This window comes from Anas acuta, chromosome 6 (assembly GCF_963932015.1).
Source record: "Anas acuta chromosome 6, bAnaAcu1.1, whole genome shotgun sequence".
Taxonomy (NCBI): Eukaryota; Metazoa; Chordata; class Aves; order Anseriformes; family Anatidae; genus Anas; species Anas acuta.
This window is the reverse complement of record NC_088984.1, coordinates 32,932,074-32,954,542: the sequence shown is the minus strand read 5'-3', so window position 1 is coordinate 32,954,542 and position 22,469 is coordinate 32,932,074. Positions and strand designations below refer to the sequence as shown.

General features: G+C 42.8%; 1 protein-coding gene across 13 annotated transcripts in view; it reads left to right on the top strand.

Annotated features, from left to right (window-relative positions):
- Window positions 1–22,469, top strand: part of UNC80 (unc-80 homolog, NALCN channel complex subunit) — a 133,816-nt gene that overhangs the window by 10,348 nt on the left and 100,999 nt on the right. For all 13 annotated transcript variants that reach the window (XM_068686395.1, XM_068686390.1, XM_068686384.1 and 10 more), the window contains exons 3-11: window positions 4,282–4,438; window positions 5,078–5,376; window positions 7,718–7,841; window positions 9,610–9,683; window positions 10,119–10,258; window positions 13,811–14,072; window positions 19,150–19,284; window positions 19,943–20,165; window positions 21,050–21,190. In XM_068686395.1, coding sequence (XP_068542496.1) covers window positions 5,134–5,376; window positions 7,718–7,841; window positions 9,610–9,683; window positions 10,119–10,258; window positions 13,811–14,072; window positions 19,150–19,284; window positions 19,943–20,165; window positions 21,050–21,190 — 1,342 coding nt within the window. In that variant the 5' untranslated portion in view covers window positions 4,282–4,438; window positions 5,078–5,133. The remainder of the gene's footprint in view (window positions 1–4,281; window positions 4,439–5,077; window positions 5,377–7,717; window positions 7,842–9,609; window positions 9,684–10,118; window positions 10,259–13,810; window positions 14,073–19,149; window positions 19,285–19,942; window positions 20,166–21,049; window positions 21,191–22,469) is intronic.

Here is a 22,469-nt window from a genome sequence, read left to right as displayed (position 1 = left end):
AACTTGCTGCACTAGGATTTGCTGCATATTGTGCATTGAGGAAGCAGATGCTGGAGGCCTAGATTCAGTCAGTACAGCATCTATTCTGTACGAGCAGATTGCTTTGGTTATTTGAGCTTTGCTGTACACTTCATAATTTTTAATACTCGAGTAAAACGTAGCCCTTTCATTGTTTCCTTACCCAAACAGTCTCACTGCTTTTAGTTGGGCTGTGATTATGGGCATAAAGATAAATACCCCCCATTGTATTAAACTGTCTAACTGAACTCGTGTCTCGGTTTAGATTTAATGTTCTTCTCCTCCCTCTTCTGAAGCTCTTCTGCCCTGACTCAATCGAATTTCTAATGTGCCTGAATAAAAGCTGTAAATGACCTCAGTGGGATGTATGTGTTACACAAAGACAATGTGTTTTTTGGGGCGAGGGTAAGGGACTAAGGGGTCGATTGTGATTTTTTTTCAGTGGTTTACATTGGCCATGGAAGAACCCAGGTGCTTTCTGGAGGATCCAGCAAATTCAGAGTTAATGTTTTTTTTGTTTTGCAAATGTGGTTTTGTTGTTGTAAACAATTAAATGGCAGACACTGAATAACATGTAAAAACAAAAGCCATTGGAAATGGTTGTAGAAGACTGAATCTTAGGATGCAGGAATTCTCTCTGAATAAAGTGTCTGGCATCTGTGTTTCATTGTCAGTTGTACTATGAGTACCTTTTTTGTTAATTTTGCGATAGCCGTGTATTCGTAAAAACCAGCACCTGACCCTTTCTTGTGCTCTGAGCTCCTAGATAAATGTTTTTGATCTTTGTAGGTACAGTTCTTACTTGGAGGACCTTCCCTAGACTGCCAATTCTGTCTGCCTGCATTTCAAGTTCTCTCCAGTCAGTCTGAAGTGACATTAGCACTGGTTCTCTGCTTCCTACCATGATGCAGTCTGAACTTTGGGAGAAGAGGGGGCAGTAAGAGAAATTCTGTGCTAGACAGCTCTGTGCGAAGCACAAAAGCTCTAGAACAGGAGCTGTGAGAGTGTGAGAAGGTTATTTCATGCCAAATGTGTGCTGCAAGAGGTCAGATCTCAAGGTGTCTGGACAGAGATAATGGATGGGAAAAGGGGCAATAGCTCAGTAACCCTGCTGTCCTAACTTACTGCTTTTTTTTTTTTTTTTAATTTTTCCTTCCTCTCCTTTAGTCAGATCCTCTAGGGCTACTTCCCTGGAGGAGTGCTGCAGCTCTTCTGGCACTCCTGAGAGGATGGATCTGGGGGGCTGCCTTACATGGGGTGCTGCAGGTATGGCTTCCCTGGGCTGACAGCAGGGAAGCTCATAGGACTTGAGCAGAGCAGTACAGGAACCCATGGCAAAGCCCAGCAGGAGCTGTTCTGTTCTGTAGGGCTTCTCTGGGCTTCTTCAGGCAGCTACCTGCTCCCTCTCCAACAGGAAGGTGGCACATGCCGACCCTGATCACAAGGTGTTTGACGGCCTCTTTGATTCTTGGTTGGAGAGGAGGGCAAAAGGAGAACAGTAGCAGTGGGAAGGCAGCCAGGCCAGGCTGACCTCTATTCCCTGTGAAAACAGATGGCATCACCAGGCCAAAAGGAAGAACGCATGTGTAAGGGGCCCTGAGGGAGCTGAACGCACGCACACAGCCCTGCTGAAAGGGGCTGCCCTTTCTCCAGCCAAGACATAGCACCGACTTTCCTCGCTGCCGCCTTGGCTGATGTTCTTTATCCTCCTTTGACACAGGGGGTGTTGCTGTCAGGAGCTAGCTTCTGTAAGTAGGTAACTTTGTTTTCTTAGCCAACTAGCAGCCCTGGGACTGTAGCCACAGACATAGCTGTGACATTACAATATCCCTCTTCTGACTGACTTAGAGGGAGCTTGCTTTGGATGTTCTCATTTAACCTTCTCATTAAAGCATGTAACTCTTCACAGCTGTAGCAGCACCTGCTAAGTTTTTTGTGTGTGAAAGGTAGGTCTTAATGTCAGTGTATTCTTTAGCACGTCCTAAAAACTAGAGAAGAGCCATTCCAGAGCAACAAGGCGGTGCTACAGGAGCAAACGCTAACCTGGAGCCTTGCATCTTGAATGTGTGGTATAGGCAGAAGCTGCTGTGAGCTGGACCTTTATGAAGAACTTGAGGCAAATCCCACGGGAGCACTTGTCCAAAGAGCCACATATTGCTGTTGGACTGCTTGTGGCTGGTGTTATCAGTGTGGGGAGTGATGCCAACCAGGTCCCACGCTGATAGTACGTACATGGTGGTAATTTTGTACCAGCCAGTGCCTCTAGCATACAGGGACGCTCAGTAGTTTCTGTACAGGAGCCTTTGTGCTAGGAATGCTGTATGCTGCCAGAAAAATGTTATCTCAGATGCTTGGGATCACATATGCTGTTCCAGAAGTTAGTATTTCATTGGGCTGCAGAAAGATATTTAGCTTTATGCTCAGGCCGGGAAGGAACAGGAGAATCTTGTGGCAAGCCATATACAAAAAGCTTCATATGGCTCAGAAGACTAAAACGTTGGAGTGAGTGTAAACCTAATTTGAAAGATGTAATTGCAGACTCCGTGGCCTCCCCTGGAGCCTCTGAAGTATTCAGAATGTAGGCCAGAGCATCCAGAAGGCAGTTGTTGCAGGACTTTCTCCCTGACACCATTGACGTGCGTGCAAATGAGACCTTGAATGGATGGTCAGAGCACAGCAATGCGTCTTCTATCCCATTTCAGAACAGTGTTGCTGTTTTCCTCCTGCCTTCTGATTTCTGCTGTTGCTCCATAATGAGAGTTGGTTGACTTTTCTGACCAGAACATGGGGGTTTCTAGTAAGTGGGCAACTTTCCACAGAGTTGTATTTGTTGGCAGCTCATTTCAAGTCAGTCTTTTTTCAGATCTGATTTGTGTGACTATAGGTGTAGTCCTCTGCAGGCGTCCTCAGTACCAAACACCTCCGCTACATTGTGCTGTCTGTGTGCCCTTCTCTTACTCTGTGCACTGCTAATGGGCTGTTTGTCTTTGGTTGTAAGGACAGATGTACATTTTTCTGCCTCCCCACACTCCAGAGCAGAGCCAGCTGTTAGCAGGGTGCTGTCACCCCATGGTGACTGGGTGTGCACTGGCTCACCCTGCACCAGGGGACGTGGCCACAACCTGAGCGGGGAGAGCGCACGTTACCGCTGGTTGTCATGCTGTGCACTGGAGTCTGGTCATTTAGGAGAGCTGGTTTGAGACTGCTGCCCTTCCAGCTTTCCTTTTTTTGTAATTAAGTCTGTCCCTATCAATACCACGTTTATTATGGGAAAAATTGTTATGACTAGTGCTGAAGGATAAGCTTTACGAATCTGGAGTGAGGGCATTTGAAGCATCGGTTAGGTCATGAATGCCAACAGTTACTTGAATGCCTGGAGCCTGATGAAATTTGTGGAAACAGCTTGTGAACAAATAGGTAGCCAGGAGGCTAAGCTGGTCTGTGGAAGGACGTGCATTACCAGTAATGCACATGTATTTCTTAGCATTAGGAACTTCAGTGAAGGAGTATAACTGCTTTTGTGACCCATAATGGGATCTTCGTATCTGGTCGGAGTAAGAGCGTATTGAAATAGTTAGAGCAACTAGTAATAAAGAACTTCCTTGGGGTTTCAAGGGCAGATAGGCTTATTTTGTGTTGTTTGAGGTGGAAATAATGAACTTGCTGCAGCTATCAGATCTTTTAAGTGTTCATAAAACCACTGCGTCATGGCTCACTGCAAAAAATTGTATACTGAGTATTTTTTGTGGCAGGGTGTGAAAACATTTCCTAAGGCACATATACCTTTAATGGGTTGCCCTTTATGTTACACTAAACTGAAAGAGCATGTGTGTGTGTGTGAAAGAGAAGTATACCCAGCTCTCAGCTCCACACAGGCAGGCTTCATTAGCTCCTGGGACTTCCAACAGGATTACTGGCATGCCAGGTTAATACCCAGCACAACTGTAAATCTGGCTTGATGCCAGGACTTACTTATATATATGTGATATTTACTTTAACTCTTTCTTATTGTTATGCTATATTGAGTTTTGTATTATGCATTTTATTATTGTATTATATTGAGTGGCTCATTTGTTCCCTAACTGTGTCCATGTGTCCGAGCTTTAGCTACAGTCCATATCTTACAGGAAGAATATTCTAAGGTATTATTTAATTGTATAATGAAATCTTACAAATACAAATTTTTAAACCAGAATGGTTTATGTCCTAGAATGTCTATGCAGAAATAGATGTACAGAGTCTTTTTTTCCTCTTTTCTTACAGTCTTTTGAACGAGTTTTAGTAGAGAACAAGCTGCATGGCCTTTCTCCAGCTCTCTCTGAAGCCATCCAGAGCATTTCTCGCTGGGAACTTGTCCAGGCTGCGCTCCCACATGTGCTGCACTGCACTGCCACATTGCTCTCCAACCGAAACAAGCTAGGTTAGTGCTCATGAATTTGTTTTTCCATTACTGAAGTTATCAGTCTGAACAGAAGACTGATGCTCAGCATGCCACAAAACATGCTTTAAACCCTAGAAGTAGGATTCTAACAAGGAATCCTAGTATATTCTGTGGGTTACACATTCCATGTTCTGTTCTCATTTGTAGCCGGGTTACCTGGGAGGGTTTCCTCAGTGAAGTCAGTGGTGTGCTAACTTTAGAAATCACGAGCTGAAGAGTCAAAGTAGTTCAATGACATTTTGATAGTTAATTTCCAGATACCCTAAATCTAGCTTTAGCAGGAGCGTCACAGTATTTAATTGCATTTTTTCTTGTCTGATGGTGTCAAACAGATGAGGCTTTCAAGCTGCCATCTTTTAGGACCGCACCGTGTCCTAAAAAATTCAGTGGCTCTGCCACAGACTTTTCAGGGACTGAATTGCAAATGCTGTGAAATAAATGGAGACTTGTGAATTAGGAGTTTTCAAATAGAACAGAATGTTGAGACTGTTAACGCAGAACTTTAATTTTCAAGCTCCCATTAGGAGGGAGGTTGGATGCCCAGAATTCCTCTGAAATTCTCGACAGTACCATTAGTGGAAAGCCTGTGAGATACTGTGACGTGTTTTTCCCATCCAGGACATCAGGATAAACTTGGTGTAGCCGAAACAAAACTGCTTCACACTCTTCACTGGATGCTGCTGGAGGCCCCTCAGGACTGCAGCAATGACCGTTTTGGAGGAGACAGAGGTTCTAGCTGGGGAGGAAGTGGTAGCGCCTTTATCCACCAGGCTGAAAACCAGGGATCGCCAGGACATCCCCGGCCCAGCGCCACGAATGATGAGGAGGAGAATAACAGAAGGAAGTTCTTCCAGAACTCCATGGCCACAGTGGAGCTCTTCGTGTTCCTCTTTGCTCCTCTTGTTCACAGGATTAAAGTAAGTAGAACATCAGTGGGGTATTGTGTAGAGATACCTCTGAGCACGGAAACAGTGATTCAGCCTTTCCAGTGACGTGAACAATCACTGTAGAATCAGGCAGGTACAAAGGCACATAAATCTGAAGTGAGGCATTTCCAGGCCCTAGGAATATCAAAGATCTGAGGCCCATATGGAATATTTGGGAGCCTGGAACCTGCAGAAAGGATTGCAAGCTTTAGCTTGCTCCAGTGTCTCTCACTCATTGCTCCTAAGGACCATGCTAGCTTTTCAGGAATTCCACCATGGGGCTGCTGCTGAGGCTTGCTGTTGTCATTACTAATCATCTTGATGCTGATTACCGAGATTGCTTTGTAGTGGTATAAGCATGAAGTGGCAGAGGTAATTAAGCATTCCTTTGTTCTGAACTTGGAAGCAGGCTGCAGGCTCCCTGTCTGCCAGGGTCCCTCGGTTGATTTTATGCTGAGTGCATCAGCTTTGCAGAGCTGTGTAATGAGGAGTCATTTTCTGCATGCTCTGACTCCTCTTGTCTTTATGCTCTCTAGAGAGCTGCTATTTAGAGTTTACACTTCCAGGTAGGCTTCAAATGAGAAACTGGCTCTGGAGAGCAGGTGGTCAGAAAAGGTCTGTGAAGTCTTGAAGGACTGGAGTCTGTTGTGTGTTCTAACACCGCCTCGTGTGCTACAGCAGTTGAAGAAGATAAGGAAGTAGAGGAGAGAAAGGTTAATCATTCTCTTAAGGCAGGGGAAAGTGGGTCTGCAGAGCAAACTTCCTTCCCTACTTCTGTTACAAAGTGTCTGTAAAGCTCAATTTATGTAACCCAAATTCTTCTTAGTCATTTACTAGTTCTCCATTTTCTCTGTGAGCTATGGAGACATGGAAGAAAGAAACACTGAGTTCTTTCCAGTGCTACATGCACCACTGTGGGCTATCATTTGAAACAAATGAAATGAAGCTGGAGGTAGACCCTGACTATTTGAAACAGGGTTTCCAAATTTTCTGTAATCATCTTTCTCAGATTTATTTCCCATTTACAAGATGGGATTAATAACATTATCTCAGGTTCACCTTGAAAAAAAAATCTAGGAAATATCCATGAATCTCTGAGATACTGTAGTGATGAACACTTGAAAAGCCCATGAAAACAAGCATTTCTGTCAGCAAAGCAAAGCTCAAAAAGGATAAGGTAAATGAGGCATATAACTGGCTTTCTAAGTCAGCATCGCCACCCCTGTGTTTCACAGAGGTAGGGATCTCAGGGGAAGAATATGACCTACTAAAAGAAATAGTGGCTATGTCAAGGAAGATGATACTTGTTTGCAAAAGAAGGCCTCTGTCATGGAATTTTAACGACTTCTGCCAGGATTTACGTATTTTGCAATGTATTCTTAAACAAGACTTTGTGGGCATGGGGTGGTATGCATGTAATCCTGTAATTTAACGACTCAAGTGTTCACATTTCCAAAAGCTGGCAGTGCAAACTAAAAATGTAGCACATTATTGCTTCCACTTTCTGATTACAGACAGTGAGGCAGATGAGGCTGTGTCAACAGAAGACAGTGGTGCAGCTGCAAGGATGCACTGAGATTGCTATTACCAGTTTCTGGGGCTTGAGGAGGACAGTGGGACTATGCTAACCCTAGGGACTCCTCATGTGGGTCTGACCTTTGGTCGGGTACAGGCATACCCACACCTGCCAAGATTTACTTGTGTGCTGATTTACACAATTTCAGCTACTTGCACAATGTGAAAAGCAATGATGGTGCAAGTGCTAGCAGTGCTGATGTTTCTCCATAGACATATCTCAAGTAGTGACAGTGTTACTATTAATAAGAACATTATTTTATCTTAATATTTCATACAGATTTGATGCATTTCATGTTACCTCAATTTCTAACCAATATATTAATATTTAATATTATTCTTCTGGGGCATAAGATCAAGTCTCAGAAGTGTAAACGCTAAGGTTAAGATGAAATTGAAGACTAAATATGAAGTTGTTATTTACAGTCAGAAGGGTCACCAATGCTCTTGACATAGGAATGGCCTTTTCTCTTATGTCTTAAGGTCCTGAAAAAACAGATTTCATTAGTATGGAAGTTTCATTTTGGGAAAAGCTTTTTTGTATTGAGGTTTCCCTATTGTTTTTTCATAGCTGTACTTGGAATGTGTTGATGTCTGCTGAGTGGTGTCAGTGGCCACTGAGTTAGCGTATACTGGCCACCGAATGGCACTTAGTGTCACTAAATTCTTGTAAGATCTGTCCATCCAGGAATGGACAGTCCTTTTAGTCTGGAAACAATGTTCTTCCATGTGATACAACCTCTTTTTGTCTTTCTAGGAGTCTGACCTGACATTTCGGTTGGCTAGTGGCCTTGTTATTTGGCAGCCTATGTGGGAACACAGGCAGCCTGAAGTTTCTGCCTTCAATGCCCTCGTTAAACCAATCAGGAGCATCGTTACAGGTCTGTGACTTTGCTGTGCAGGTGGGAAACCTTCCCTTTCCTTGGCTGCTGCTGCCTTATGTTCAAGTATGCCAGCATACTTGAACAATATGTTAATACTGCAGGAACTAGTCAAGCCTTTGAGAGTAGTTTCAGGCTGTTTCTCTTCAGAAACAAGTAATATTTACATAATATTTAAATAGGAGATGAGAGAAGTCACAAATAGGAAATGAGAAACTTCAGTGGAGTTACCATTTTCTGTCAGCCTCATATCCCTGTTTCATAATATCTTCCTTAGTTGCTAAGAAGGGTAAAGGCAGTATCTAGCAGCAGCCCAACTCTGGGGAAGGTTTTTCCAGACTGGTACTGGACATATTAACAGTGAAGAGCACACAGTTATCAGTGTAGGTTCTTTTCCTATCTAAAATCCAAGCTTCACCATGCTGTGTAATTAAATAAAGTAGTTTCAAGAGGCTTGTTCCAAGGCAGGCTTAGATTGCTAATGTACTTTTATATACTGTAAGGGGTTGTTCCTCAGCCATAATGAGACTGGAGTGGGGTCCTTAGGCTTCTAAACCTTTGTGTCAGGCTTAGTTCTAAAAATCCTTTTTTACTATTGCATTTTTAGATAATAATTTTGCATAATTCCTACAAACTAGTCAATTGTAAGTGTGCTGGGTATATCACTGGCATTGCTTGCTCGTTCTTAAAAGCACAGAACTGTAATTTTCATAGAAGTGAAAATGGTTAGCTAAATCTGATTTTTCAATGGTAGCAAGTCACTTTGGATATTGTATTTCATTCTGAAGGTTTTACAGGCCTCTGGGACAGTCCAGGATTGGAAAGATAGAAATCTTTCAACTGATTTGAAATAGTCTGTGACATCTAGCTCTCCCTACTCTTGGAATTAGAAAATAGGATTTCAGCCCTGGATATAACAGAAGCAACTTGTCCTAAATTTTCTTTGACCTTTGGATTTTTTTTAAATGTTTTGGGGTATGGTCAGAAAAAAACTAAAGTTAATCCCTTCAAGAATAAAGTCTAATAGGAAAATACTCTTACGTTTTGAAAATGTTTCAACAGAATGGAAATAGTAATTGGAAGGACATTCTATATGTCAAGGGAGCTTCTGATGTTGTAGCATTCTTGTCTCAAATTGTGACCAAGTTAATTTTACTTAAGTTCTTCTTCAAATGAGAAACCCCCCCAAAAAATCTGCTGCAGAAGCTTTGCAGTATTTTGCTTGGAGCCGGTCTGATACTAAGTTGCATCTGGATAGCTTGTGATATGACAGGATTTCAAGAACTGTCATCCTAGTCTTTGTGATACCCTTGTTCTTCTTCAGTACTGCTGATCAAACTTTCTCTGTGACATTTGTGTGCTTTCTGTGATGAAGGCATTTGTCAAATTGGAAGTCACAACACATTCAGAGAGATGTAACCTAGAAAAGAAGCTGAATATACATGGAAATAGGAGGAGGGAAGAGACACAAAATAAAATGCACTAGTATGCACAGGAAAATGTCAAATGGACTTAGGATAAAGTGTGAATTCAATTTTTGTTTTTAAAGAAATTATGATTTTCAGTAGACAATGTTGTTGACAGAACAAATGAAAATTGTGCAGAAGTTAAATGTTTTTTTTAATGGTTAATGCCTAGGAAGTTTGCAACAGAGATGCTGCTTTGTTTTTTGTTTTTTGTTTTTTTTTTTTTTGCTATATCCTTTCAGTTGGTGCAGTTTACATATTAGAGGTGGTTTCTGAAATGATACTTGATTTTCTTTTGTCAGCTAAAAGAAGTTCTCCTACCAACAATCAGAGTGTGACTTGTGAATCCCCTAATCTGGACAGCAGTCATACAGAGGTGAGTTCCATGCGAAGGCCTAGATGGCTTGAGTGAGTAGCTGAGGGAGGGGGGAAATGAATGCCAAAACAGCAACTGCAGTCATTACCCTAAAGTAATCCATGTCAAGAAATTACGGTTGCTCACAGTTCTCCTGACAGCTCCCAACCTTGTCTGCAGTGGAACCAAAGGGTATTGAGATGGTTGTCAGGGTCTCTTTGGGCTTATTGTGTCTCACAGGATGGAAGCCTGATGTTGCATATTTTCTTGGGTTAGAGCCCTGTCTTATGCTTTGGCTATACAATTCCTCATACTGTGAAAGCCCAAGGCTTAACTGCCCATGTTATTACGGTATAAGTAATACCTGTGTCTAAGCATAAACTGCAGTAAGGAAACTAATACAGGACGGATAAATATGTTTGTCTACCTATTTCTTTTTATTGAAACTATCCAAAGGGACTGCAGGTGGTCTGTGAGACAGCCCAGCCAGATTCCATACCTCCAAAGCCCACTGTTTCAGCATGTCATCGTGGAAATTCCCTGGATGGAAGCGTGTCCTCCCAAGCCTCTCAGGAGAGAGGCGCCCCACATCCCAGGTACAAACCCCTTCAGCAGAAAGTTAAGCTGCTGTCACTCAATGGGGGAGGTCACAGAGGTCCTCATGAATATGCTGTTGTTCCTAAACCCCAGGGGTGCTGGATGTTTATCTCAGACTTCTAATTCAACAGATCTGTTTTGGGGGCTGAACAAGGGGGTGACACTTGATATTCAGTGGCAGTCATTGGAGAAATCTCCAGCTGGCCTGTTGTGGCACTTCATTTGGTCTTTTCTAATACATTGGTGTCTCGCAATTAGAGACCTTCAAATAACCTGGAAATTCAGCAGCTAGTATCTTTTCTGGCTTCCTTCTGATAAAATTTTATTTCCCTTTAGCAAGGATTTTTGTAAGTTTCTTTCCACTGCTGTCATTATGCTTTCTCTTTATCCTGCTGCTTAGTCAGCTGCCTTGGACTCCTGACCAAAAGAAACAAACTGACAAAAAAGCACAGCCACACAAACATCCTCCCAGCTTGCCCAGCAGAGTTCAGGTCACAGTTTTCCAGCGTGGCACTGCGACATTAATTTATTTTAATCCAGGTTTGGGCAGGTAAAGATAGAACCAAATTTTCAGTATTGCTGGACACTCAGTAGTGCTATGAAGTAAACGAAGCTGATGAGTACTTTTTTTGGAGGGTGGGCTGGGGGGAGTAATGATGAGGAACTGAAACGTAATTATATTTCAAGGTCTCTGTGGATTTAGGAGTCTCACTCCAACTCCTCATGACAATTTTGGTTCTGGTGCTTATCTGTTTGGGGAAATGTCATACCCAAAACAGCAGTGTTTTAAGAAATTGCTTCATTACAGAAACAGAAGAAATGTGGGATGGAGTGGGTTTCTGGATAGAATCTAGGAACAGCTCAGATTTCTCAAAAAGGGGTTTGATGCACCATTTCCCTGGTGGAAAGGGCAGAGCTATCTTCTATGGCTCTGATCCTATCAGGAGGTTTCCCATGGGATTTTTTATCAAGCTGCCTGTCAATTCGAGGTGTTTATTTAATTTGTATTAATGTGAGCCAGCAAAACTGAAGTTGGGCACAGAACTGCCTTTCTGTGTAAACACTGCTGCTCAGAGAGGCACAGCTGTACAGAGAAAAAAAAAAAAAGGAAAAAAAAAAAGCAGTCTCTTCTGAGAAGACAGGATCAGGTGATCAATTTGTCAGGCTGGCTCTGGTGGTTGCTATGGGGATGGAGCTGCAGACAGGCACTGAAGAGAGCATCATTATGTCTCCTGGTTCGCAGGACTCATTGATCAGTTAAAACTGTACAGGGAGCTGTGGTTGCCACGCAACAGACAACTGGGGAGCGAAATGTTGTTTACTCTGCTTACCAACAGCCGCAGTATTCCTTTGTCCTTGGGCCTGGGGTTGGAGGAAGACTGCCTTGCCACTCCTCCTGCAGTCACAGGCAGCCACGAGCTGTGGAAACGAACACTAGGTTTCCTTCTAAATGAAGCACACAATTTAATTTCTGGTTCTTCAGACGCTTAAGAAAATGGCTTGTTCCTCTGATCATGGCTAATTACCCCTGCTCCTTTCAGTGAAGTGCCGCACTTACAGATGACCACAGTATAAGGCTCTGGAGCAATTAAAGCCACAGCCTGTCGTCCAGCTGCTGCTTTGAACACTCTGCTTTGGAAATATGCTTTGCAGGACTTCAGAGGCATAAGGAGAACGTGTATTGCTCCAGGCTTCTTGTGCCTTGTGTTTGCCTATGCTGCATACAGAGGAGCACGAACACTGAGCTGGGTCCTGCAAAGTGACCGGGGAGCAATGCATCATCCTTTATATTTCCTTTACATTTGCTGCTGACGTGATGGGCGTTATTTTCCTTGCTGGTATACTTTTGAATATCCCAGCTGTGTTTATGTTTTTGTATAGTCTGGGTCTATTTGACACAATCTTGACTTGGACAAAGGCAGCCTTCAAGTCAAGTATATGGAAAAAACTTAATAGCATATTTCCATTTATCATTGCTTTCTCCTTCCTTCCTTCCTTCCTTCCTTCCTTCCTTCCTTCCTTCCTTCCTTCCTTCCTTTCTTTTTTTTTTTTTTTTTAAATAACGGCTCATTCTAAGTTCATAACATTTGTACCATTGTACCTTGAATACAGCACTATGGAAAAGCTTTGAGTCTATAAATCGCGTTCTGTGACGTATGCTGATACAGACGGGCTGGCCTGCAATCACCACGTGCCTTCAACGTTGGCCTGTGGGGCTGGCAGCAAACCAGCTCCTGCAGGTTTGAGTTCTAGATGCACACACATTGCTCCAAGCCCAGCCTTGCCACCTGCCCCTGTTGCCAGCCATGCAGCGTGGAGGAGGGTTCCTGTGATTCCCAGTGGTGTCAGCATTTGCTGCACACTTCTGTCTCCTCTGCCAGTCCTCTACCTGCCTGGGATGTGCAGGGCAGCTCTGTGACACTGAGCAGTGATCCAGCAAAGCACTTTAAGCATGCACTTTGTTCTTAGCACTTAGAGGAATTCCACTAGTCATTGCTGGTTCTTCTGTAATGTTTTGGGAGGCCTTGGACTCCTCTGCTCTGAATGTGGTGACGCCTAGCTGGAGATGTCCTACCATTGGTGTTCACATGTTGTTTAGTGGAGCTGATAATACAAGTGGCTTAAAAAAATATTTGTTCTTGTGTTGTCTCCCAAGTGATTAAGAATACATTTCACAGAAGTGGTTTTAATTTTCATAGAACCCCAAAATCACAGAAGTTCATTTACAATACTTAGGAAATTCTGTGCTAATACTTTCCAGGAAATGACACCCCTTGAAAGGCAGGAAAGCCATAGTGAAGGCTAAAATGGTTTCCTCTTCTCTAGCACACCTTGTCTACAAGTGTCTATAAAAGTAGTTTTTACTTGTATGAGATCAATTTAATTAGATGAAATGGTTACTTAATTTAGCTACCCTGCCTGCTTGTTCTGTAATAGGGCCTGATGTGTACAAATGTAAACAGTTCCTAAATATAAATTATGAGTGTCTGAAGAGCAGATGCTCATGAGTTATCTGTTTCCAGCTGAACAAATTATTCAGTTAGCACAGGTGCATGAGGCTTGTCTTCAGACCGCAGCTTAAGAAAGCAACCCTGTCCAAGAAAACACTTAACAAAACCTGTGCCTGAGCCCCCCAGGGATCTGAAAGCTAAATATCCACTTACACACCATCAGCAATGCTTTCCTCAGCCAGGGCCTTAGTCCCAAAGGGTCAGCATCAAATGTCCCTGCAAGCTGAGGCAGGCACAGCTGTGTTCACATCCTGGTGATTGCTGCAGATGGCAGGAGAAAGTGAGTGGCTTACAGCTCTTGACTGTTTAGGTTTCTGAGTAGAGCTGTTGGGTCTTTTGGGGTGGACCAGCATGTGTGCTAGGACAGAATGGGTCTCCAGCTATCAAAGAAAACTTTGTGGTGTTGGGTGACCTCTTAAGAACAGTTGAACATACAAAACTGACAGATCACCCTTGAGTGCCTCTTTGTTCAGAGAGCAGAGTACTTAAGAAGGGTCTTAGGAGCCTGATTAACATTGCTGCTCTTACTTTTTGGAACAGGCTGTCCATGGTGATCCCACCGTGCCAGAAATCTCGCTATGCCACATACTTTGATGTGGCAGTGCTGCGCTGCTTGCTGCAGCCCCATTGGTCTGAGGAGGGCACGCAGTGGTCACTGATGTACTACCTGCAGAGGCTGAGGCATATGTTACAGGAAAAGCCAGAGAAACCACCCGAGCCAGAGATCACCCCTTTGCCGAGACCTCGCAGCAGCTCCATGGTGGCTGCCGCACCCTCCCTGGTGAACACCCACAAAACTCAGGTAAGCAGCTGCCATCAACTGAATAAAAATAAAAATAAAACAAATAAAAAAAAAACACACCTAACTGTTGTGGTGATGCTGGGAAGCGGTGGCTGGATGACTAGTGAAAAGCACAGCTTTGGTGTTGGTTGAAGTGCTCAGAGGTCAGACGTGTGCATTGATTCAGAAGGAGAGCCTGAGAACGATGAGGGGTTTGGAGGCAGAATCTGACTCCGAGCTGGTGACTGCTGAAAGCTTGAGGGCTGTTTTAGGATAATTATTCTAGGGTGAACAGCGATAAAATTAGTTTTTAATGTGGTAATATACTAATGTGTTTGTCAGAAGAAATCAGACTTGCTTTACTGAGCTCTCTTTGGAATAACCCCTCAAAAGAGAGAAAAGGAGTTGCTCTTGGTACAGCACTGCACACTTCAGGCAAACGCTTGTGTTATAATAGCAAAGTAGATTTTGAAAGCTCTGGCAGTGAGCAAAAGACGTCTGTGCAGTTACCTCTTCTCCTGATGTTATTCTTAGTGTCTAACTCTTAGTGTGTAGTCTTTGTATTTGCCAGCAAAACCTCAGCGGACAAACTGTCCTAATAGGTGTCAAAATTTCTTCCCTATTTTGCTGGGGCAGAAACGCCAGACTCCTGACCTCAGTGCAGTAAAGATCTTTGTGTTAGAGCTTAACTGTTTTTGAACTTTTGGGTAGCTCATGGTTGATCAAGGGGGATAAAAAGGGGATGCAGCTGCAGTTTTAGTTAATCTCCTTGTTGATTCGTGATACTTTTAGGTTGTGTGCTCCTCCTGTCACGTGGGCCTCTAACAGCAAATTCTGATTTACTGAGTTGGTGGAACTGCCTTACGAAATTTAATACAGTAATACGGGATTCTATTTTTGCAATCTAATTTTATGACACAGCTCAAGTAAGAGGCTCTATCTTCTGCTAATGTTGCTGTCAAATGTCTTTTTTGAGTCAGAACTCTTAGAATTTTTTGTTTTTTTTTTTTAAAGCCTTGTATTCAGTGTTCTGACAGTTTTTGATATGCCCTTTTATAAGCATAAAGGGCAGAATGTCTTTTCTCCTGTACAGCCAAGGTACTCATAAGCCAGAAGACAAGCATAAACAACATAAATAATAGTATTTTTATTTTAAAGTCTCAGGATTCTGTAGCCATTCTCCTAGTTTTTATTAGGGCTGGTGGTTACTTGTGATTTTAAAGGCTCAGCAGTGGCAATATTGTTTAAACTGTTAAATTTTAGTGTCGTTTCTATAAAATGTTGCCTGTTTTATCCCTGTAAAGGCTTGACTTATCTCCATAAAGGCCAGGTGATACGAATTACTATTCCATCTTAATCTACCTTTGCATGGGGATTTTATAGGATTGCTGTACATGTACACAAAATCCTCCTTTTAATATCCTCTCCTGGAGGGAATGCTGCCTAAGTAGAACAGTACATTGGAAGATACTGCTGTTGAGGTGGTTCACTCTTTCTGCTCTCATACTGTTTCTTTGCCTTTGTTCAGAATAGCCCAGTTATTTTGCACGTGAACATGGCAGCTCCTCGTGCAGCAGGACTGCAGTCAGTGGTTCTCAGCACACTGGCAGCCTGCACAGGGTTGTCCTCTGTAGGTGCTGTTTGTGTTAGCTTTGTGCAGGTTCCTCTCTGTGCAATAAGACACTTTCCTCCTTTCACACACTTGGCTGTTTCTTGCTTTTTCAGGATGTTTCTCCTGCAGAAGATTCCTTTACTCTTCACTAACGTTTTTCTGTTAAATCTATTTGGCAATTCCACTGGGTACTTTCTGGCTGTTAATGTGAGGACTCTGTCCAGGGCATTCTTCCCTCCAGGGCTAGATTTGATTGCTTTTTGTAACCTCTGTGTCAGTCCTGTGTATTTTTACTGTGCTTCATCAAACTAGAATCCTTTTTAAAAAGGTTTTCAATTTGTTAAGCAGAACAGCTGCGATGGAGCTGGTGAAACAGCCTTCCTGAAGCTCGTCTCCCCCCTTCTTTACAATTCTGAAGGCTGAAGTCTGTGCAACACAGACACCATTCCCTACCATTCATCCTGCCTGACTGTAGGCACTTAACTGAGGTTCTTAAATTCAGTCTCATCACTCAAGGCTCTGTGATAGTCAAAGGAGAGAGATCTACCTCCAAAGGACTGAGATTTGTCATTTCTTTCGAACCGCACAAGAGGTTTTATGTTGAGACTTTACCAGGTCATCAGTCAGACACAGGGATATGCTTAAAACCTTTTTTGATCTGGATCTTAAATTCCAAACTAGATGTCATCGTTTCTGCTCACAGGTTGAGGAATACATTCTCAAAAATATCATCGCTCTCTGTTTCAGTGGGATAGGTTTAAAGTGTCACGCATAAACTGATTAAAGACAAAAATAGCTGCATGCAAGTCAGATCAGGGGCCAGCAGATTTTTCTGATAAATCCATGTTATTTGTTGTTCTGCTGTTTAGCTTCCTGCATTTCCCTAAGCCTCAGCAAAACTCTCGCACTTCTTGTTGGTTTCTGTGTGTGTGAAGTAACATTTTAAATATAATCTGGGGCTAAAGAAGTTCGGATCATGTGTTGAGAGAACGCAGGAAACATCCCCCATATCTTGCCTAGTAAAATGAAGAGCAATGTAGGAAAAGATTCAGTGCAGCATGCCAATGCTCCTCGTTGCATAGCAAAAGGGTACTGGGTGCAGTGTGAATAAGGAGAATACTGGGTTCCTCTGGAAACCGACTTTAATCCAAACAGATCTCAGAGCTGGCAGCACACGATGAGGGAAACCTGCACTGTACCTGTATGCAGTGAATTAGTGTAAGGACAAGTCTGAGAAATGAGACCTCATGAGGCTCACGAACATCCACAGTCTTGCAGGAACGTTGCAGGGGCGAAGAGCCAAAGCTTAAATTAAACATCAGAGCAGTGCAGCTGCAGTGACTCACTGCAATGCTCATACACAACCACGAGTCTCAAGAGCAATACCTGGAGAGCTGAGAGAAGTACTAATGAGCTGCTATCTTTACGGTCGTGCAGAAGGAAGGCAATACAAAACATCGTCTAAAGATTTAGAGTAGCAGCTCCAAAACTGTTTTTACTTTCTTGTGCAGCGTATGCCTATCATGAATACAAGATAATGTACTGCACAGAAGCCATAGCTATGTTTTTGATTAGTCTTGAACAAGAGTACTAGCTTGATTCATTAAAATAGGTCACATACCACAATGTAGGTTAAAGCTAATTCTGTAACTTGCATTTTTGTTGCTTGGTACGTATCCTAAGCTGTTTTTTAGAACCGGAACTGTCTTTCTGTGTGTTTATACGGCTTGTATCATGGTGTAGGTCCTGATCCTCACTCTATCCTTTTGGTGACCATAAGCCACCTAATAAAGCATTGATTTAGTAACTAATGGACAGAGGGTAATGAATCTGAATTAAATGCATGTGTTTTCCAGCCAGAAGGAGCCAAAGAGCTGTAAAAACTAAGAACCAGACCTTACGGAGTACTTGCTGGCCTTGCTGTTGAGAGAATCTAGGGCTGAATCTTAATTTGCTGTCTGATGGATTTTGTGTATGACTTCTCCCCTGAATCTTCAGTCACATACGCAAAATGATTTAAGAGCAAACCTTGACTGAATGTGACTGAAAACAATCATGAAGTGGAATCTTTCTATTCTCCTTCATTCATGTTTTGATAAAAATAAACAAGAAAGATTCAAGGGTAGTCCTTGACTGCTATGAAAAGTCTCCAGAGAATGTCTGGTCCCCAGTAATCCCAGTAACGTAGACACTGTAACTGGTCCTTAAGACTTAATCATCTGCAAAGTGTCAGTGGCTTCTGCAGGACCTTCATGCGCATAGAACTGCACACTCCTGTGTGCTGCAGCACCAGGATCTCTACTTTTTATTCTGTAGGAGTCTTCAGCTCTAGATGGCATATGGCTCTCTGGATTGAAAGGGAAAAGGTGTTTTAACGTGACCAGTTGATCAGCACAAGCTGTCTAAAGGGGAGGCAAGGCAGAAGAGCATCTCCATTGGAAACAAGCTGATATTTAGGCAGATGAAAATTATCCCGAGGGAATTTGGTCAGGTCAGCTGCACAAACATCTCCTGGAAAGTGGCATCAGATCTTTAATGAGAACAGATGGTCAGGAGCTGAGCTACCCTTTGTAGCAAAGCCCCTCCAATACAGCAGGCAGCTGTAATGTATTCTGCTCAGTGCAGAAGGGTAGCAGAGTGCCCTCTACTGAGGCGTCAGTACATCAGTCTGGCCGTTTTCCTTGTCCTGGAATGTTCCGTGCTTTAAGTTTTAGGGGCTTTCACAAATAAGAGAAGAGAACCATGATGTGGACAGATCTTGCAGCACCGTTATTACAAGTGAGGGATGCTTACTGATTTTGAAGTCTTAGGTTGTTTTAGTAAGTAAATAAAATTAAAGATGAGTGCTGCCCCAGTCCTGTCTTCCTTCCTTTTCCCACAGCAGCCCAGAACAAAAACAGGCTTGTAGCATTCATAGGAAGTCTTGTAGTTACAACATTTTGTATCATAAGTACTTTTACAAATCAAGTCTCTCGAGGGGACAGTGCTGCTCATTACAGCTAAGTTGCAAAATGCGTGATTAAGAGCATACATGTACATCATTAAGGTCATATTCTCTCATAACTTAAAACATTTCACAAAAAGTGGCAGCTATAACTGCATATAAATGTAAACCAAGGCGTCAGGAAGATCATCTGCCACCCAAGGCCGTACTTGGGATCAGAATTGGAGCAGAGCAGACCATGAGTCTTCTGTCCCACTAGACCACATTGGCAGCAATGCCTGAATTTCTTCTGTGGCAGCACAGTGTGCTGCCCCTTTTTTTGTTGTTCATCATCACAAAAATGTTAGGTCAGTAATTCTAGGAGATTCTAAATGTTTTCATTTATTTTTCTTTAAATGTGTGAATGGTGTTCTCTGTGATGAATTGAATGTCCTTCTGTGCTATTGTGCTTCTCCTATGACAGCTCTTGAATGCAGCTCTTCTGTTAAGCTGCTTATCGTCTAGTTCTCGTTGTGCTTATTGTCTTGTTTTGGGAGCTGCAGGATCTTACAATGAAATGTAATGAAGAAGAAAAATCACTAAGCACGGAAGCATTTTCCAAGGTTTCACTGACCAACTTGCGTAGGCCAGCAGTTCCAGATCTCTCCACAGACCTGGGGATGAACATCTTCAAAAAAGTGAGTAGAAGAAAATCACACGTAATCAAATTTTCCAGTGATTCAGCACCTAAATGTTCTGCTAAGTAGCAAGTGAAGGTCTGCTTGGACTATACATACATGCTGTATGTGAGATTGACATCTTTTTTTTCATTGGGAGTGATTTTGTTTGTAATCACTTAGATTTTTATGTGCACTTTCCAACCACAATACTAAAACCTTTATTCAAATAGTTATCCTGCTGAAACTGCATGGAGGAGGGTACTCAAACAATGCAGTTTAATGTCCAGATTTTCAAGTGCTGGTTCTTGCTGTAATTCCAGATAGTTCAGTGAAGTTTTTTTCTGGTGTTTTATGCTGTGAAGCCCTCGGTTTGCAACCATCCAAGACACTTAGCAGAGTTTTGCGTATTCTGCAAATCTAGCTTTCAGGTATGAGCATGCCATAAAATTTTAAAAGGGCATTCATCCCATCCTGTGGGAAGACTGAGTTCCTTAAAATATTTATATGGTCCCAGGGAGTAGATAGTTCCTATCATAGTGAATGGCCAAGACAAAAAGCTCAGAGTGTAAGGTTATAGCTTGGCCATATACCTGTTTTACTTTTTTTCCCCTCAAATAGTAGTTGAATGCCTCAAAGCCTCTAACTGCTCTCATCTCTGCTCATCTTCCTCCTGCAGTTTAAAAGCCGCAAAGAGGACAGGGAACGTGAGCGCAAAGGGTCAATTCCTTTCCACCACACTGGGAAGAAGCGACAGCGGAGGATGGGGGTGCCCTTCCTCCTCCACGAGGACCACTTGGATGTCTCGCCCACTCGCAGCACTTTCTCTTTCGGCAGTTTCTCTGGAATTGGAGAGGACCGGCGTGGCATTGAGAGAGGAGGATGGCAAACCACCATATTAGGTGAGGCATTTTTATCTCTGCCCCAGGTTCTCTGTCATTCCTGTCCACAGCATTCAGAAAATGGCAGAGGCTCTTTGTTTCTCCATCCATCCTATTGCAACCTTATATACCCAGTTCTGTTTACATTAAACACCTGCTTGCAGAAGTGGCAACTGCGCTGACAACAGACCTTGAATAACTTACCTCTTTCTTTACTTTACTTCTTCTCTGAGAGCTACCATCATATAATGTAGTAATAGCTATTGTAGCAACTTGCATTGAAGCAGTACAGTCATGACTATGCTTTCCCCTGAGTGGTAGGAAGCATTATACAACTGCAGCTTAAAATAGATTCGAGGAATGGCTGCATTCTTTTCTTTTAAGGAGAAATCTCTGGAGAAGCAGCAGTATGGTCGTTAGATACATGACAAAAAATGTTCAGTCTTCTCCAAGTGAATGTTGGATACAAAATCGAGTATTGCCTCAGATAGTGAAGCTTACCAGGTAACTGTCTTGATTTTTGCAAAGACGCAGTGTTTAAATTTAAATATAGGCTTGTTCAGTCTTCCAGGTTCACTCAACAGTATCTAGGCATGGTTTCTGTTTCACAGACTCACTCAGAATGTCATAGATTTTCATCCTAGCATACCTTCTTGGAGATGGTACAAAGGAAGAAATGATTGTCTAAGGCCATGCCAGAGCATTCTCGTGTTCTTAGTTTTTGTGTCAATGACCCCCTGCAAGATATCCCACAATTACCTGTTTGGTTCTGCTTCGCAGCGTCCCGGAAGGCTTTGACTTCTGCTAACTCCAGTCATTCGATTTCTAACCTCAGCTACTGTCTCTTGCCTTCAAGCACTTCTCAGATGAGTAAACTAAATATCAAATTCTTGTCTTCACCCTAGGAAAGTTCACCAGACGGGGGAGCTCTGACACAGCAACCGAGATGGAAAGCCTAAGTGCTAGGCATTCGCACTCTCACCACACTCTTGTCTCTGATCTGCCAGACCACTCAAACAGCCATGGAGAGAACACAGTCAAAGAAGGTAAATCTAACACATCAAGAAAGAAACATATCACTGGAGTATGAACTCCAAGAATCTGAGGAGGTGTTACTGCTTCCATGTATGAATACATGACTAATTGTTTTTTCCTATTTTTTTTTCTGCATCTCTTGAGGTCTGTCTTGTTCTGTGTAGAAACATCTTCCAAACCTTTCATGTTTACCTTGTGCAATTTGTCCAAAAATAAATAAATAAATAAATAGTCAGCCATCAGCAGGGAGAAGAGAAAGGGTTTGGATTTTTTTGCTGTACCACAACACAGTGCAGACCTTTGGGCAGAAACTTGGAGTTGCTAACTTCTGTGGTTTCATGGGGAATGTTGTGATACTTAAAACCCTTTGTCAGTCCTCAGTTGCTAGAATGTGCTGAAAATAACATTTTTTTGTCTTATTTTTCCTTGGTTCTAAATAGAAGGCAGGCTTTGAAATTTGCTCAGTCTCCTTGGGCCCATCTGTCTGGGAACCTTCTACAGAAAGAGCAGTGCCAGTGTGACCACTGTGGTAGAGCCCCTAGTGGGATGAAGTCTATTCCAGAATGAGGAGTCTCTCTGTTGGCAGGATGACTCCACCTTTGTCAAAGCAGAGGAAAGTTCTTTTCTGTCAGCAGAGCTGTCTGCACCAGAGGGCTTTGCTGGTGCTGCTTCTGCTGCCTAAACATAGTGAATTTTTCTCCCTCATGAGCAGTGCTACTGGCAAACCTGGCCAACGAGGTCAAGCCTCACTTTAGGCAAGTGCAACCCTGAACCTTGATGAGGGAACGGAAAATCACACACCCCATGGAACAAGGCACAGTCTGTCTGCACAAGTTGTCAAGCACCACACCTAGGAGGATACTCACGTGTTACATGCTGTAGCCTTGTGAGCTCTCAAAGATCCTCATTGTGCTCTTTTAGCACAGTAAATCTGAAGAGTCAGAGAGGATGGATTTGTGTCAGCTCTAATCTAGCATGGGAACATCTCCTTCATCTTTGCTTTGTGACTCTGGGGTGAAGCTCTTCTGGATCAGTTTTACGATGTCTCTCTATACCTGATCTGTATTTTTTCTGTAGGAGAGTAATCCCACACACGACAACAGCTTTCTAGCCAAATATTTTCTAAAAAGTAGCTATATGCAGTGCATCTTCTCCTGGTTGCACCCCAGGTACAATTGTTGTGCAGCTGTATGAACAATAGGACAAATCACACTATTTTTGGGGCTAGTATGCAACTTTGAACGAACCATTCTGTAGTTAAAGGATGAGTACAAATACTACCTTTTGGTT